This window comes from Xenopus laevis, chromosome 8S (assembly GCF_017654675.1).
Source record: "Xenopus laevis strain J_2021 chromosome 8S, Xenopus_laevis_v10.1, whole genome shotgun sequence".
Lineage (NCBI taxonomy): Eukaryota > Metazoa > Chordata > Amphibia > Anura > Pipidae > Xenopus > Xenopus laevis.
Genome location: NC_054386.1, coordinates 102,647,290 through 102,660,928, shown reverse-complemented (window position 1 = coordinate 102,660,928; position 13,639 = coordinate 102,647,290). Strand labels below are relative to the sequence as shown.

The following is a 13,639-nucleotide window of genomic DNA, read 5'->3' as shown; positions in this document are numbered from 1 at the left end:
CAGTTGGACAACACAGTCTAATGGCTCAGTACATAGAGCAAAGATTTGATGAACTATAATTCCAAGGAACAATTGTGCTCAACAAAGTCACATCAGCCTGTGTTGGTGATATTGTGACACATCAGATACTTTATTATATACTATATTCTTTACTCATACAGTTTTATCCCCAGTGGCCCAGTCCGACCCCGAGCGTAAATATTACGTAGGACAGGAAAGAGTTAAAGAGGCGGCAGTAACAAGTGCTCCCCCTACAGGTGGTGATTATAACAAATGACAAAAAGGGAGAATGTGGGGGGGATAGATGAAACAATATGGCGCCATATGGGGCTTAATGAGTTTCTCTTGAGAACTGACACTTTATCTGTTGTAATGTGGGCGTGGCTTCATTCCATGGCTGTACTGACATTATTATTATTTATTATTATTATTAGTAATAATCACAGTCTCTATGAGACACACAGGGAGGACTCGGGGGGCTTTCAGCTGCTGGACTTGTTGAATTGAGGGACGGGAGAATTTTTTCGCCTTGTTTCGCCACGGAAATGACGCCCATAGACTTGTAGGCCACTGCAGGTCAATAAAATGTTTTGCCGCCCATGGACTTTAACGGGCGTAGGTGACATTTCGCCGGGGGGAATTTATGTCGAAACTGAACGGGTCAAATTCGCCCTAAGCCTCAATCAGATAATTGTGTTGGTCACAGTCAGTTTTGTAGATTAGTTTTGGGGGGGCACCTCGTAAAGTTGCTAATTGGGGGGTGGAGTTTCTGTCTGACCTATTTCTACCTCTTTCCCATTGAGAGAGAAGCTGAGGAACCTTGAGTGGAGTCTCAATGAACCAACAAACTGGAGCAAATGTTACTGTGACATCTCCTGATGTCCCTCATTTTTCTCTCACCCCCATAATCAGCGAAGAACTCACCCCCATAATCAGCACAGAACTCCCACTACCTTTCCCTAGTAACAGAGCTCTTATCCTCATTCCCTATCAGCACAGAGCTCTAAACTCCATTACCCACTAGCACAGACTTCCCACCACTATTCCCCTATTAACACTCCACCACTTACCCTCCAGCACAGATCACTTACCTCCCAAAACCCACCAAGACAGAGCTCTTAGGTCAGTTCTAAGTAGTGAGTTCTCACCCAAATTTCCTTCCAGCACAAAGGAAGCCCCTTGTTATTCTCAGACTGTGTCCAAGTTCATTGATCAGGCAGAATCTTTGTCAACTTCACAACCAAAAACCTTCCGACACCCAGAAACATCCCGGGGTAAATTCTCTTGTATAGAGAGGTCCGACAGTCAGTCATCAGCTTTGTCCCTCAGGGAACAGAGACAAGTCAGCGATGGGACAGACCACAATGAAATCCATTAGTCTCCAGTCTGTAGGGAATGACCCAGTCAAATAGAATTCCAACCTCTTCATCATCATCATCCACGTAACTGAACACGGCAAAGCCTGGAACTTGTTCTGACCCACGTCACAAGCAGCACCAATCTCTTGGCCAATCCCCAGGACACTTGGGGCCTCCATTATTAATTTGGGAGGAGATGGGGTAAGTGTCTGGTGTATTTATGAGAGGGTAATGGGGCAGATGTGCAGGAGGTACAGAGAGGAATGAGCCCAACTTGCACATATAGGACAGTGGCTCTTCCCCCTCCCATTAATTTCTAGTATTGGCTCTTCCCCCTCTCATTAATTCTGGTCCCTATTGCTCTTTACTGTTTCTCAGTGGATCACATACAAGACATTGCCCCCCCCATGGTGCTCCTAAGGATTGGGGGGGGCCTCTCATCAGAACAGCGACCAGTCAGACAAAAGTTTTATTGTGTTTTAAAATATTTTTTTTCTTTAAAAAAACAGCCCAACATTTTAGAAGTAAACGCGGCTGGTCCCGCCCACGAGGAACTTATTTACATTTCTGTATGAAAATAGGAACCTTTCATTTCTGCATAAGGGTCTTGTCTGTGTCCCCTCGTGTTTTGCAGGTGAGGAGGAGGAGTCACAGGACAGCCAATAGCAAACAATCTCTTCCCCTTTGCCTACAAGTAACAAGTTTGCTCCCGGGAGATGAGCAGGTTAATGGCACGAGATAGAACATGGCTACTGGCCCGTCTGTGCTCAGTCTTACACTGCAGTCCATTTCTGCAACAATCCTTGCAATTGGTCAGTCGCTGTCTGATCCCACCGCCGAGGATCCTTTGCGTTTCCTTTTAGTTGGTTTTGGCTTTGTGTCCTCCTCATCCTGGGGGAGACACATGGGACATTAGTGGGGGACACAATGGACACACAGGGAGAAGCCCCCCAGGCTGACAAGCTCCTATTGGTTGTCTCATACCTGCTGAGCCTTCCCTACAGGTACAGTCACTTACCGACCCACTGCTAGACGCAGACTCCTCCTCTGTATTAGTGGGCTGGGCCGTATTCTTCCTGCTGCGGGGGCTTGTCATTGGGCCCTTCCGCCGGCTCTTTGGGGGCTTCGTAGAGTCTTCATAGTCTTCTGCCAGGGCAAATAAGTCACTGAACCTGAGAGGAGAATCACCACATGACTAGTAGGTCTGGCTTTAAGCTTCCAAAAAGTCCCTTACGTTGCCACTCAAGGGATTCCCTACCAAGGAAGGGGGAATGAGTGATTTCATTGGTGGGGAGGAAAGGAGATCTCACCATCAGTATAGGAAGGGGTTCTTTACTGTAAGGACAGTCAGGTTATGGGATTCCCTACCAAGAGAGGGGAATGAGTGATTCATTGGTGGGGAGGAAAGGAGATCTCACCATCAGTATAGGAAGGGGTTCTTTACTGTAAGGACAGTCAGGTTATGGGATTCCCTACCAAGAGAGGGGAATGAGTGATTCATTGGTGGGGAGGAAAGGAGATCTCACCATCAGCATAGGAAGGGGTTCTTTACTGTAAGGACAGTCAGGTTATGGGATTCCCTACCAAGAGAGGGGAATGAGTGATTCATTGGTGGGGAGGAAAGGAGATCTCACCATCAGGGAATAGAAGACCCTGACCCCCAGGACTTACTTCATCTTGTGTGCCTCATCACAGCTGGCCTGTACGTGCTGGAGGGCCTGAAGGATCGGCGTCTGGCTGAAAACTAAGAATAAGATCAGTGAGAGGGGGGTGTCAGAGTAGCGGCAGTATGGGACCCCCCTGGGAACTGGGCAGTCGGGGGGGAATGTTGGGGTGCAGGGGGAGTGGCTTATATTGGGATATTACAGAAGATAATTACCTGCATTGTGGGCCCCTCGGTACTCACAGTTCTGTTTGATGTTGGACAGGTTGAGGCGCAGACAATCCAGATGTTCCAGGATCTGCTCCAGAGTCAATTGGGCCAATTTGCTGCTGGAACTCCTGAGGCTGCACAACAGGGAGGGGTTAAATCAAAGACAGATAAGTGAGTTCAAACTGACCAGCTGCAATTTGTACAGACACCCCAATAAGTGTTCCAATGGAATAAGCAATACAAAAGCTGTTGCACAACTTCACCACACGGGGGAGCTGCATCCCCACAAACAGACCCCCAGCCTCTCTATATACAGCCCAATGCACGGCTGATTTACCCTTTATACCTGGGCTAATCCAAGTGACAGCTCCAGCCAGGGGTCTGTAATGTGCCCACGTATTGGCTCTCAGGATTCTGCTTCCTAAACCCCCCCATGCTGCCCTGGTACTGGAGAGAGAAGTAAGGGAAGGGGGGCAATATAAAGGTTTTGGGGGGGGGGGGTAGATGTGAGACAGGAGAGTGGGAGCCCCTACCTCTGGCGCTTGCGGGGGAGACTGTTGTTCTTGATGAGCAGAGACTTGATATTCTCGGCCAAGTGATCGTCGTACTTGAGGCTCCAGTAGCGCAAGATACTCGTAGTGAACTGGTCTTCTGGGTGGCACGGGCGACTCAGCACCAGCTTCACCATCTCTTCACTGGGCCTGGGGTAAATCGGGGAGGCAATTAGGGGTAATTTACCCTGCCCCGTGTTCTATAAACCCCAGTGTTACCAACTGCGCTCAAATACTGCAGCACAACCTCCAGAGTATCAGCAGGACATGAAAGGGTTAGCAGAACTTTGCGCCTAAGGAAAGGGTTATCAGAGCTTTGCTCCTCAGGGAACGAAAGCGTTAGCAGAGCTTTGCTCCTCAGGCTAGGAAAGGGTTAGCAGAGCTTTGCTCCTCAGGGAAGGAAAGGGTTAGAGCTTTGCTCCTCAGGGAAGGAAAGGGTTAGCAGAGCTTTGCTCCTCAGGGAAGGAAAGGGTTAGAGCTTTGCTCCTCAGGGAAGGAAAGGGTTATCAGAGCTTTGCTCCTCAGGGAACGAAAGCGTTAGCAGAGCTTTGCTCCTCAGGCTAGGAAAGGGTTAGCAGAGCTTTGCGCCTCAGGAAAGGGTTAGCAGAGCATTGCATCTCAGGGAAGGAAAGGGTTAGAAGAGCTTTGCTCCTCAGGGAAGGAAAGGGTTAGCAGAGCTATTGTGCCTTATCTCCCGGCAGACCCAGAAGTTGCTGCACTTCAGAGAGTGTGACTAAAAGAATTGATTAGCAGAGCAGGAGGCTGTGGGTGCAGATAAGGCCCCGGCTAATAACTGATCAGCATCTAATTAGTTTGCTCCATTACCCAGCATGCACAGCAGTCACTGGGGCACTTACTTCTCCCGGCGCAACTGCAGGAGGAGACAGGACAGAGCCTCGGGGTGTTCTGTAATGAGAAGCAACACAATTACACAATATACACACAGCAATGAGGTACTGGGGGCCACACTGGTACCCACCTTTGTATTTGAGGTGCTGCAGGATTGGGATGATGGTCTCCAGGGGGATGTTGTGCGCCAGGAACAGCTGCCATGTACAGTACTGCTCAAATGTCTCCCAATCCAGACTCTGAACTGAGGGACGAGAAGGGGCACAGGTGAGACTGGGGGGGGCACAGGTGAGACTGGAGGGGGCACAGGCGAGACTGGAGGGGGCACAGGCGAGACTGGAGGGGGCACAGGCGAGACTGGAGGGGGCACAGGCGAGACTGGAGGGGGCACAGGCGAGACTGGAGGGGCACAGGCGGGACTGGAGGGGGCACAGGCGAGACTGGAGGGGGCACAGGCGAGACTGGAGGGGGCACAGGCGAGACTGGAGGGGGCACAGGCGAGACTGGAGGGGGCACAGGCGAGACTGGAGGGGGCACAGGCGAGACTGGAGGGGGCACAGGCGAGACTGGAGAGGCCACAGGTGAGACTGGAGAGGCCACAGGTGAGACTGGAGAGGCCACAGGTGAGACTGGAGAGGCCACAGGTGAGACTGGAGGGGCCACAGGGGAGACTGGGGGGGCACAGGTGAGACTGGAGGGGGCACAGGCGAGATTGGAGGGGCACAGGTGAGACTGGAGAGGCCACAGGTGAGACTGGAGGGGGCACAGATGAGACTGGAGGGGGCACAGATGAGACTGGAGAGGCCACAGGTGAGACTGGAGAGGCCACAGGTGAGACTGGAGGGGCCACAGGGGAGACTGGGGGGGCACAGGTGAGACTGGAGGGGGCACAGGCGAGATTGGAGGGGCACAGGTGAGACTGGAGAGGCCACAGGTGAGACTGGAGGGGGCACAGATGAGACTGGAGGGGGCACAGATGAGACTGGAGAGGCCACAGGTGAGACTGGAGAGGCCACAGGTGAGACTGGAGGGGCCACAGGGGAGACTGGGGGGGCACAGGTGAGACTGGAGGGGCCACAGGGGAGACTGGGGGGGCACAGGTGAGACTGGGGGGGGCACAGGTGAGACTGGGGGGCGCTACAAACAGAACAGTGTGCCCTATTCATACAAGTCCATGTCTGACCAGAACATGAGAGATATACAGAGGGGAGGACAAAGCAGATCAGGAAGTGAAAGAAAGGAAACGGCTCCAGCCAATAGGAGGGATGTAAAGAGGAGAAGCTCAGCGCCCCATTGGCTACTTACTGAGAATATTCAGCACCAAATCCTTCCGAAACATCACCAGGTTCCCCATCATGACGTGGCACACCAGTTCCTGCAGCTGCAGAGATAAGGGGCACATGAGTGGCTACAACAGGACAAGGAGGCACTGCTCACCCACAGAGCTAACAATCTAAGCGGAGGTTCCTTACCTGTGCAGAGTCTATAACAGCCACAATCATATTGAGCAGCTCCCCGCTCCGGAGCGTCTCATCTGGAAACTACAAGAGCAGAGGTGTTAGAGAGCAACCACAGGGCTCTTATATAAAGGTGGGGCTCTCATATAAAGGGGGGCTCACCTCACTGTAGATGGAGGGGGTCAGGTAGCAGAGCAGCCGCACATCATCCTCCTGGCAGGCCTTCATGTCCAACATCAGACAGGTGTGGAGATCCCCGAGCTGAGTGGCCTGAGCAAACGACTCGTACAGGTTCATCTTCCCAGCGGCGGCTTTACTGAGGGGCAAATAAACAGTCAGGGGGCAAATCATAAGGGATGGGGGGTGGAACAGGGCAGGTATGTGGGGTTGGGCAAGTCAAGAGTCTGGGACTAGAGTCCTGCAGCGGGTCGGGTACCTGCAAAAACCTGCGGGTTGAAGTTCCGGGTGCGGGTATAGACGCAGGTCAGCATAATCTTACCTTACAATTAATTAGCGCTAATTACCTGGCCGGAAGGAGAGTCACAGGACAAGCACTTTACTAATTAGGATTAACTGCAGTGTAGAACTAGTGCAGAACTAGACACGGGGTGCTCATCTGATCTGGCTCTCACATAATACAGCGGGTAGAACCCACACCTCAGGTGTATACTGCCCTCACCTGGCCCTCACATAATACAGCGGGTAGAACCCACACCTCAGGTGTATACTGCCCTCACCTGGCCTTCAGGTAGTAGAGCAGGTGATAGCCGATCTTTGGCTGCCTCTGGTAGAGCTCTGACAGCAAGTCCAGCAGAATAGAAAAGCCGCTGTTATCCTCCTGCATCTGGATCAGATTCCTGCAGTTACAGTTGAGGAGTCAGAAGAAGCAACAAACCAAGGCTGACACAGAACATGTAGGTTGGGATGGACTTACCTGAATATGAGGTACAGAGGCTTCCCCACAGACTCCTCCAGAGACCTGATTGGGTGCAACAAAGCAAATAACTTTAATGCAGTTGGGCAGAACCACAGAGCACCAATAGGGGGAGAGCTTGCTTGTTTCTGTTTAGGATTGCAGTGCATTAGGCAAACACTAAAGCCAAATATATACTAATTATAATACCACGCCCCTCCCCCATGTATTGATACAACACACACATCTGTATGAACAGCAAGTGTCGGCACACAATATAGAGTGTCAGTTCTCTGGCACAGGCAACGGCTCACTATGAGGAGACAAAGACAACTTACTCCTCTGTGATCTCCTCCGGAAGAACTTCCCCTCGGAAATGTCCCTTAAATAATTCCTGGAGACAGGAAGCAACTACTGCAGACTGCTCCGTATCAAAGTCGTCCTGCCGGGGAGAAATCGGCAAATCAGCAAGTTCATAAGTGACAGAGGAATGAAAACATGAAGTATGAGAGTAGCATATCAGTAGGACACCATGAGCAGCCTGGGATTAGAGTAGAGTGTGAGTAGGACACCATGAGCAGCCTGGGATTAGAGTAGCATATCAGTAGGACACCATGAGCAGCCTGGGATTAGAGTAGAATGTGAGTAGGACACCATGAGCAGCCTGGGATTAGAGTAGAGTGTGAGTAGGACACCATGAGCAACCTGGGATTAGAGTAGCATGTGAGTAGGACACCATGAGCAGCCTGGGATTAGAGTAGCATGTGAGTAGGACACCATGAGCAGCCTGGGATTAGAGTAGCGTGTGAGTAAAACACCATGAGCAGCCTGGGATTAGAGTAGTGTGTGAGTAGGACACCATGAGCAGCCTGGGATTAGAGTAGAATGTCAATAGGACACCATGAGCAGCCCAGAGTGTGTTATACAGAGTCACATATTGGATACATTGCCTGTGTAGTAGAATTCATACTCACCTCGAGGATCTGCTCCACGATGTCCTGCATGATCTCACACTGAGCCTCCATGTCACTGAAAGAAGAACACGCGTGAGTCAGTACACGGGCAGCCATACTGCATCGTGCCCCTCAATAACTGCCCCTGATAAGGAGGAGCCGGAGGGATAAATCCAATCAGTTGATGAGCACCAACCTCTCCTTCTGCAGAGCCACCACCTTGTCCTTGAGCTGATCCTCCAGCTGATCCACATACGGGGAGATGTCCACCGGCTCCTCAATGATTGGCTCCTTGATCGGGTGGAAGCGGAACTCCCTCTTCTTTCCTGGGGAGGGGAAACCATTGAGCACAGTTTTTGGGGGGTCCCAATGGATTTAGGGAAATCCAGGCTGGGAAGGATGGAGACAACTCACCAGTTTCATTAGTTTTGTTATTTACTTCCTCGTCGTCATCACTGAAGGCAGCCTCGGCATTGTCATAGCAACTGTCCTCCTTATCCGCCATGATGTTTTCCATCTCCATGGAGACGGGCTCTTCTGTTTTGGCTGCAGCAAAGTGTGAGAAGGATAAGAGCGAATTAGCGCCATTATCAGTCGATGCGGAAGCGCCGGGATGAGACAGTGGGAATGGGACAGACAGACGTGAGACAGAAAGACGGGGGCGCGGCACATACTCACGTCAAGCCCTTACTTTCTGATGCCGGAGAAGGGACAGAGCAGAATTCTGGGAATTTTTCTCGGAGCATGGAGCGCAACTCTTTGTCCAGTTTGGGGTTATGGAAGAGGGGGGCCAGGTGCCTAGGGAGAGACAAACAGAGGTAATAAGGGGGAGCTCCCTGATCTGTACCCCACATTTCAAGTTACAGGGGTGACTTTACTGCCCCTAAAGGAACAGTGATGGTGCCCTTTATACTCACGCAAGCACCCGCTTCTCCATGATGTGAGTGAGGGAGCTGAACACCCCTTGTCTGACGATCCCTTCCAGAGGGGGGTAGAAGTTGGGGATAATCTGCAACAAACAACAAACACTCCTGTGAATTTGGGTTGGGGACAGACACACACACGTCATGCTCTCAGATCTGAAGCCCAGTGTGTGTGTGCCTTTAAATGACCCTGCCCATGACCACTGCTGGGGTCGCTGACCCTACCAACCAGACAGCAAGTTATATAATGTACTGTAGATCGGGGGGAGTGAGGGAGTATTTCCTGCCACACGCTAACAATATCCGGTCATGGCTCATAGCGTGTGTGGGGGGGAGAGGGGTCACAGGACAGTGTGGGGTCGGTAGGGGTCTGCAGATGAGACTGGGACAACAAAAGGAATATTTTGGGAGGTCATTGGGAGGAATATTTTGGGGGGCTCAGATCCATTTGCCTCTTGGCAAAGTTGGGAGGGGTTCTGTGGCCTGGGGCTAGAGCAAGTAACTACTGCATGGACAGCACATGTGGAGCCCCAAAGAGCTTGCAATCTAGTACTGAGTACCAGGGTGTGTGTTCTTAATATAACAAACTTGGATTGAGGATGTTGTCTCTGTAAATATAAACCCCCCCCCCATGCCTAGAGGTAATGAAACCCACCATCAGGGTCCAATGCATCAGGGGCAGAACCACTGTATGAAGCAGAGGGGAGGAGGGGCAGAACCACTGTATGAAGCAGAGGGGAGGAGGGGCAGAACCACTGTATGAAGCAGAGGGGCGGAGGGGCAGAACCACTGTATGAAGCAGAGGGGAGGAGGGGCAGAACCACTGTATGAAGCAGAGGGGAGGAGGGGCAGAACCACTGTATGAAGCAGAGGGGAGGAGGGGCAGAACCACTGTATGAAGCAGAGGGGAGGAGGGGCAGAACCACTGTATGAAGCAGAGGGGAGGAGGGGCAGAACCACTGTATGAAGCAGAGGGGCGGAGGGGCAGAACCACTGTATGAAGCAGAGGGGAGGAGGGGCAGAACCACTGTATGAAGCAGAGGGAGGAGGGGCAGAACCACTGTATGAAGCAGAGGGGAGGAGGGGCAGAACCACTGTATGAAGCAGAGGGGAGGAGGGGCAGAACCACTGTATGAAGCAGAGGGGAGGAGGGGCAGAACCACTGTATGAAGCAGAGGGGAGGAGGGGCAGAACCACTGTATGAAGCAGAGGGGAGGAGGGGCAGAACCACTGTATGAAGCAGAGGGGAGGAGGGGCAGAACCACTGTATGAAGCAGAGGGGAGGAGGGGCAGAACCACTGTATGAAGCAGAGGGGAGGAGGGGCAGAACCACTGTATGAAGCAGAAGGGAGGAGGGACAGAACCACTGTATGAAGCAGAGGGGAGGAGGGGCAGAACCACTGTATGAAGCAGAGGGGAGGAGGGACAGAACCACTGTATGAAGCAGAAGGGAGGAGGGACAGAACCACTGTATGAAGCAGAGGGGAGGAGGGGCAGAACCACTGTATGAAGCAGAGGGGAGGAGGGACAGAACCACTGTATGAAGCAGAGGGGAGGAGGGGCAGAACCACTGTATGAAGCAGAGGGGAGGAGGGGCAGAACCACTGTATGAAGCAGAGGGGAGGAGGGGCAGAACCACTGTATGAAGCAGAGGGGAGGAGTCAGTTGAGTCAGGCTGTGTATAATGGAAGCCAGGGGGCGCTGCAGAGCAACAGGTCTCAGGTCCAATACTGTAACTCTCTGCTAGGAACCGACACTCTATAGCTATTCCCATCACTTCAACTGACCAAGCGTAATAGAATTACCTGCTCACCCCTCCCAGTATCAGCGGCTGAGCAAATCCCAGTTCAGTTAAGAGTAACTCCCACACTATATCATTGTCTTTATTTACACATTACTCCCCGTTTGCTCTTACCCGGCACATAAAGTCCAGCAGAGTCGCAGTTATTGCAGGATGGGGCTTCATGGAGTGATGCATGACCAGAATTGCAGGCTCTGCAGGGGACGAACCATATCTAGTTACATACTTACATATAGTTACATAGTTATAATTAGTTACATACTTACATATAATTACATAGTTATAATTAGTTACATACTTATATAGTTACACATAGTTACATAGTTATATAGTTATAGTTCTCTATCCAGGTACAAATACTATGTTCCAGGCCAACATTCCTTCATTTAACCAGTAACCTTCTGTGTGGCACTGTATCAAATGCTTTAGCAAAGTCTAAGTAAATCACATCCACTGCCATCCCAGAATCAAGGTCCCTGCTCACCTTCTCGTAAAAAGAAATTAAGTTAGTCTGGCAAGATCTATTACACATAAAACCATGCTGGCACACACTCATAGTATTATGATTTGCTATGAAGTCCAGTATCTTATCCTTTATTAACCCTTCGAAAAGCTTTCCTACCACTGACGTCAGACTAACCGGCCTATAGGTTTGAGGCTGAGAACGGGATCCTTTTTGAATAGCGGCACCACATTAGCAATTCTGAAGTCTCTCAGCACTATGCCAGATCTCAATGAATCCTGAAAAATTAAGTAAAGAGGTTTGGCAATCACAGAGCAAAGCTCGCGAAGTACCCTGGGATGAATACCATCTGGCCCTGGACCTTTGTTTATCTTAACATGGTCTCTTTTGAATTTCCTCATGTGTGAACCATGCATCATTAGTTGTATTACTAGTTGGGAATAACTGGTTCCTCATTTGTGTAGTCAGATGAAAAATATGAGTTTAGAATCTCAGCTTTTTCTCTGTTCTCGTCAACCAACTGACCCCCCTCTGATATTAAAGGTCCCACCCCTTCCTGCATATTTAAAAAATAATTTTGGATTATTTTTACTGCTTGCTGCAATATCCTTTTCCATATGGATTTTAGCTTGCCTTATAGCTTTGCATCATTTATTGGCCTCCTTGTACCTTATAAATGATTCGGCTGTCCCAGCTAACTTGAAACAGAATCTCAAAGGAGACCATGTTATGATCACTATTCCCTAAATGCCCCTCACCCACACAAATGTTAGAGATGAGTTCAGTATTGTTAGTTATTACAGGTACAAAAGAGAGTTATTCCTAGTAGGTTCTTGAATGAGCTGGAATAAAAAGTTGTCATTCAGCATATTTACAAACCTACGAGCTTTTTGTGTCTTAGCAACCCCATTACCCCAGTTAATGTCTGGATAATTGAAGTCTTTACATACAAACACACTCCTCCACCCGCTATTTAATCCCTCTGTCCCTTCTAAAAAGAAGGGTAACCATTTAAATTCACAATCCAGTCACATGTTTCATCCCACCAGGTCTCAGTGATACCAATTATATCATAATGTTTAGAGCAATTAATTCCAGGTCTCCCATTTTACCTGACAAACTCCGTGCATTTGCAGCATACAGCCGAGGTTACTACTTTTACTGTTGAAATTTGCATTACTTAGTGGAGAATTATATGTTAAGTTAATATTATTCTGTTTTCCTTATAACAGAGGGACCTCCTTAGCTGGTAAACTGTCACACATCAGAGACAAGGGTGAAGGGGATGCCGCAGAGATAACAGAGAGGAGGCCGAGGTGAAGGACAGACAGACGGGATCAGAGATAAAGTCTGTTGTGTGTTCCCAGCACAGAGCAGGAGGCAGTGCCAGTATGTAGAGCTCAGTTACCCCTCACACTGCCAGGGGCCCATCTGTGGAGCCCTCACTGTCCGGCTCTGCCTATTGGTGCACAGTCTCAGAGTCATTACTTGAGGCAGTGGGAGTTAAAAACAATATAAAAATCACGGGGGCGGGGACCTTACCGATATTCATAATGCTGTCCTTCTCTGGGCTGAAGAAGAGCCAATCGTAGAACAGAGCCATCTTAGCGTTAGAGGCGGCGACATTAGACTGGAAGCACAAATCAGACGTCAGATCAGCTCCTGCCCCATAGGGAGGGAGGTACAACTAATACAACCAATAGCCATACTCACTGTGCAAGTAGTCAGCAGCCAACCAATGATGGCCCAGCGTGGCAAGATGTCGGAACTCAGCACCTCATTGGAGGGATGGACCACTCCGCAGATATAGCGAATCAGGTCGCAGCGTAAGGATTGGCTGTCGGGGGTAGAGAGGTACTGCCTCTGGAACCAATCCTGATACCTCTTCTGCTGCCCAAAACGCACCTAGTGAGGAAAGACTGTGTGTAAAGAGCTGGCTGCACTCTCTGTTGCACCCCCTAAATCCCTCCTTCCATCTTGGCCTCTCTATAGTCTGTGCCCATTTGCCCCATGGCACATACCCGCGAGGTCATAAACAGCAGTTTGGTCTCCATATCAGGGGTAAGACGGCACGCCAGGAACTTGCGGGAGGTACGAGACTGCAGGAGCTGCAAGATTCCTGTAAGAAAGAAAGAAAAAGAGTGTAAGCTCTTGTGACATGGTGAGGAAGTCCACTACATAGAGGGCAATAGTTCTAGTTAGACTGACAATGTCACCGAAAAACACACATTTTCACAGGATTTTAAAGGGATGGTTCACCTTTAAGTTAACTTTTAGTATGTTATAGAATGGCCAATTCTAAGAAATTTTTCAATTGGTCTTCATTATTTTTTTTATATCGTTTTTGAATGATTTGCCGCCTTCTTCTGACTCTTTCCAGCTTTCAAATGGGGATCACTGACCCCATCTAAAAAACAAACAAAACAAATGCTCTCTATGGCTTTAAATGTATCGTCAGTGCTACTTTTTATTACTCATCTCTCTATTCAGGCCTCTTC

At 49.9% G+C, this 13,639-nt stretch overlaps 1 protein-coding gene across 5 annotated transcripts in view; it reads right to left on the bottom strand.

Moving 5' to 3' along the window:
• Positions 1–1,814: 1,814 nt before the first annotated feature.
• The window catches only part of ints3.S (integrator complex subunit 3 S homeolog), a 29,473-nt gene continuing 17,648 nt past the window's right edge, over positions 1,815–13,639 (bottom strand). For 4 of the 5 annotated variants that reach the window (XM_041574597.1, XM_041574594.1, XM_041574593.1 and 1 more), the window contains 22 exons: positions 13,163–13,260; positions 12,855–13,046; positions 12,684–12,771; positions 10,793–10,872; positions 8,872–8,963; positions 8,646–8,752; positions 8,369–8,500; positions 8,151–8,280; positions 7,976–8,030; positions 7,340–7,443; positions 7,023–7,067; positions 6,826–6,945; positions 6,251–6,404; positions 6,104–6,172; positions 5,937–6,012; positions 4,762–4,875; positions 4,640–4,688; positions 3,765–3,932; positions 3,238–3,365; positions 3,030–3,102; positions 2,377–2,530; positions 1,815–2,249 (listed from right to left, as the gene is read on the bottom strand). In XM_041574597.1, coding sequence (XP_041430531.1) covers positions 2,172–2,249; positions 2,377–2,530; positions 3,030–3,102; positions 3,238–3,365; positions 3,765–3,932; positions 4,640–4,688; positions 4,762–4,875; positions 5,937–6,012; positions 6,104–6,172; positions 6,251–6,404; positions 6,826–6,945; positions 7,023–7,067; positions 7,340–7,443; positions 7,976–8,030; positions 8,151–8,280; positions 8,369–8,500; positions 8,646–8,752; positions 8,872–8,963; positions 10,793–10,872; positions 12,684–12,771; positions 12,855–13,046; positions 13,163–13,260 — 2,306 coding nt within the window. In that variant the 3' untranslated portion in view covers positions 1,815–2,171. The remainder of the gene's footprint in view (positions 2,250–2,376; positions 2,531–3,029; positions 3,103–3,237; positions 3,366–3,764; positions 3,933–4,639; positions 4,689–4,761; positions 4,876–5,936; positions 6,013–6,103; positions 6,173–6,250; positions 6,405–6,825; positions 6,946–7,022; positions 7,068–7,339; positions 7,444–7,975; positions 8,031–8,150; positions 8,281–8,368; positions 8,501–8,645; positions 8,753–8,871; positions 8,964–10,792; positions 10,873–12,683; positions 12,772–12,854; positions 13,047–13,162; positions 13,261–13,639) is intronic. The other variant, XM_041574598.1, reaches the window with a different exon arrangement.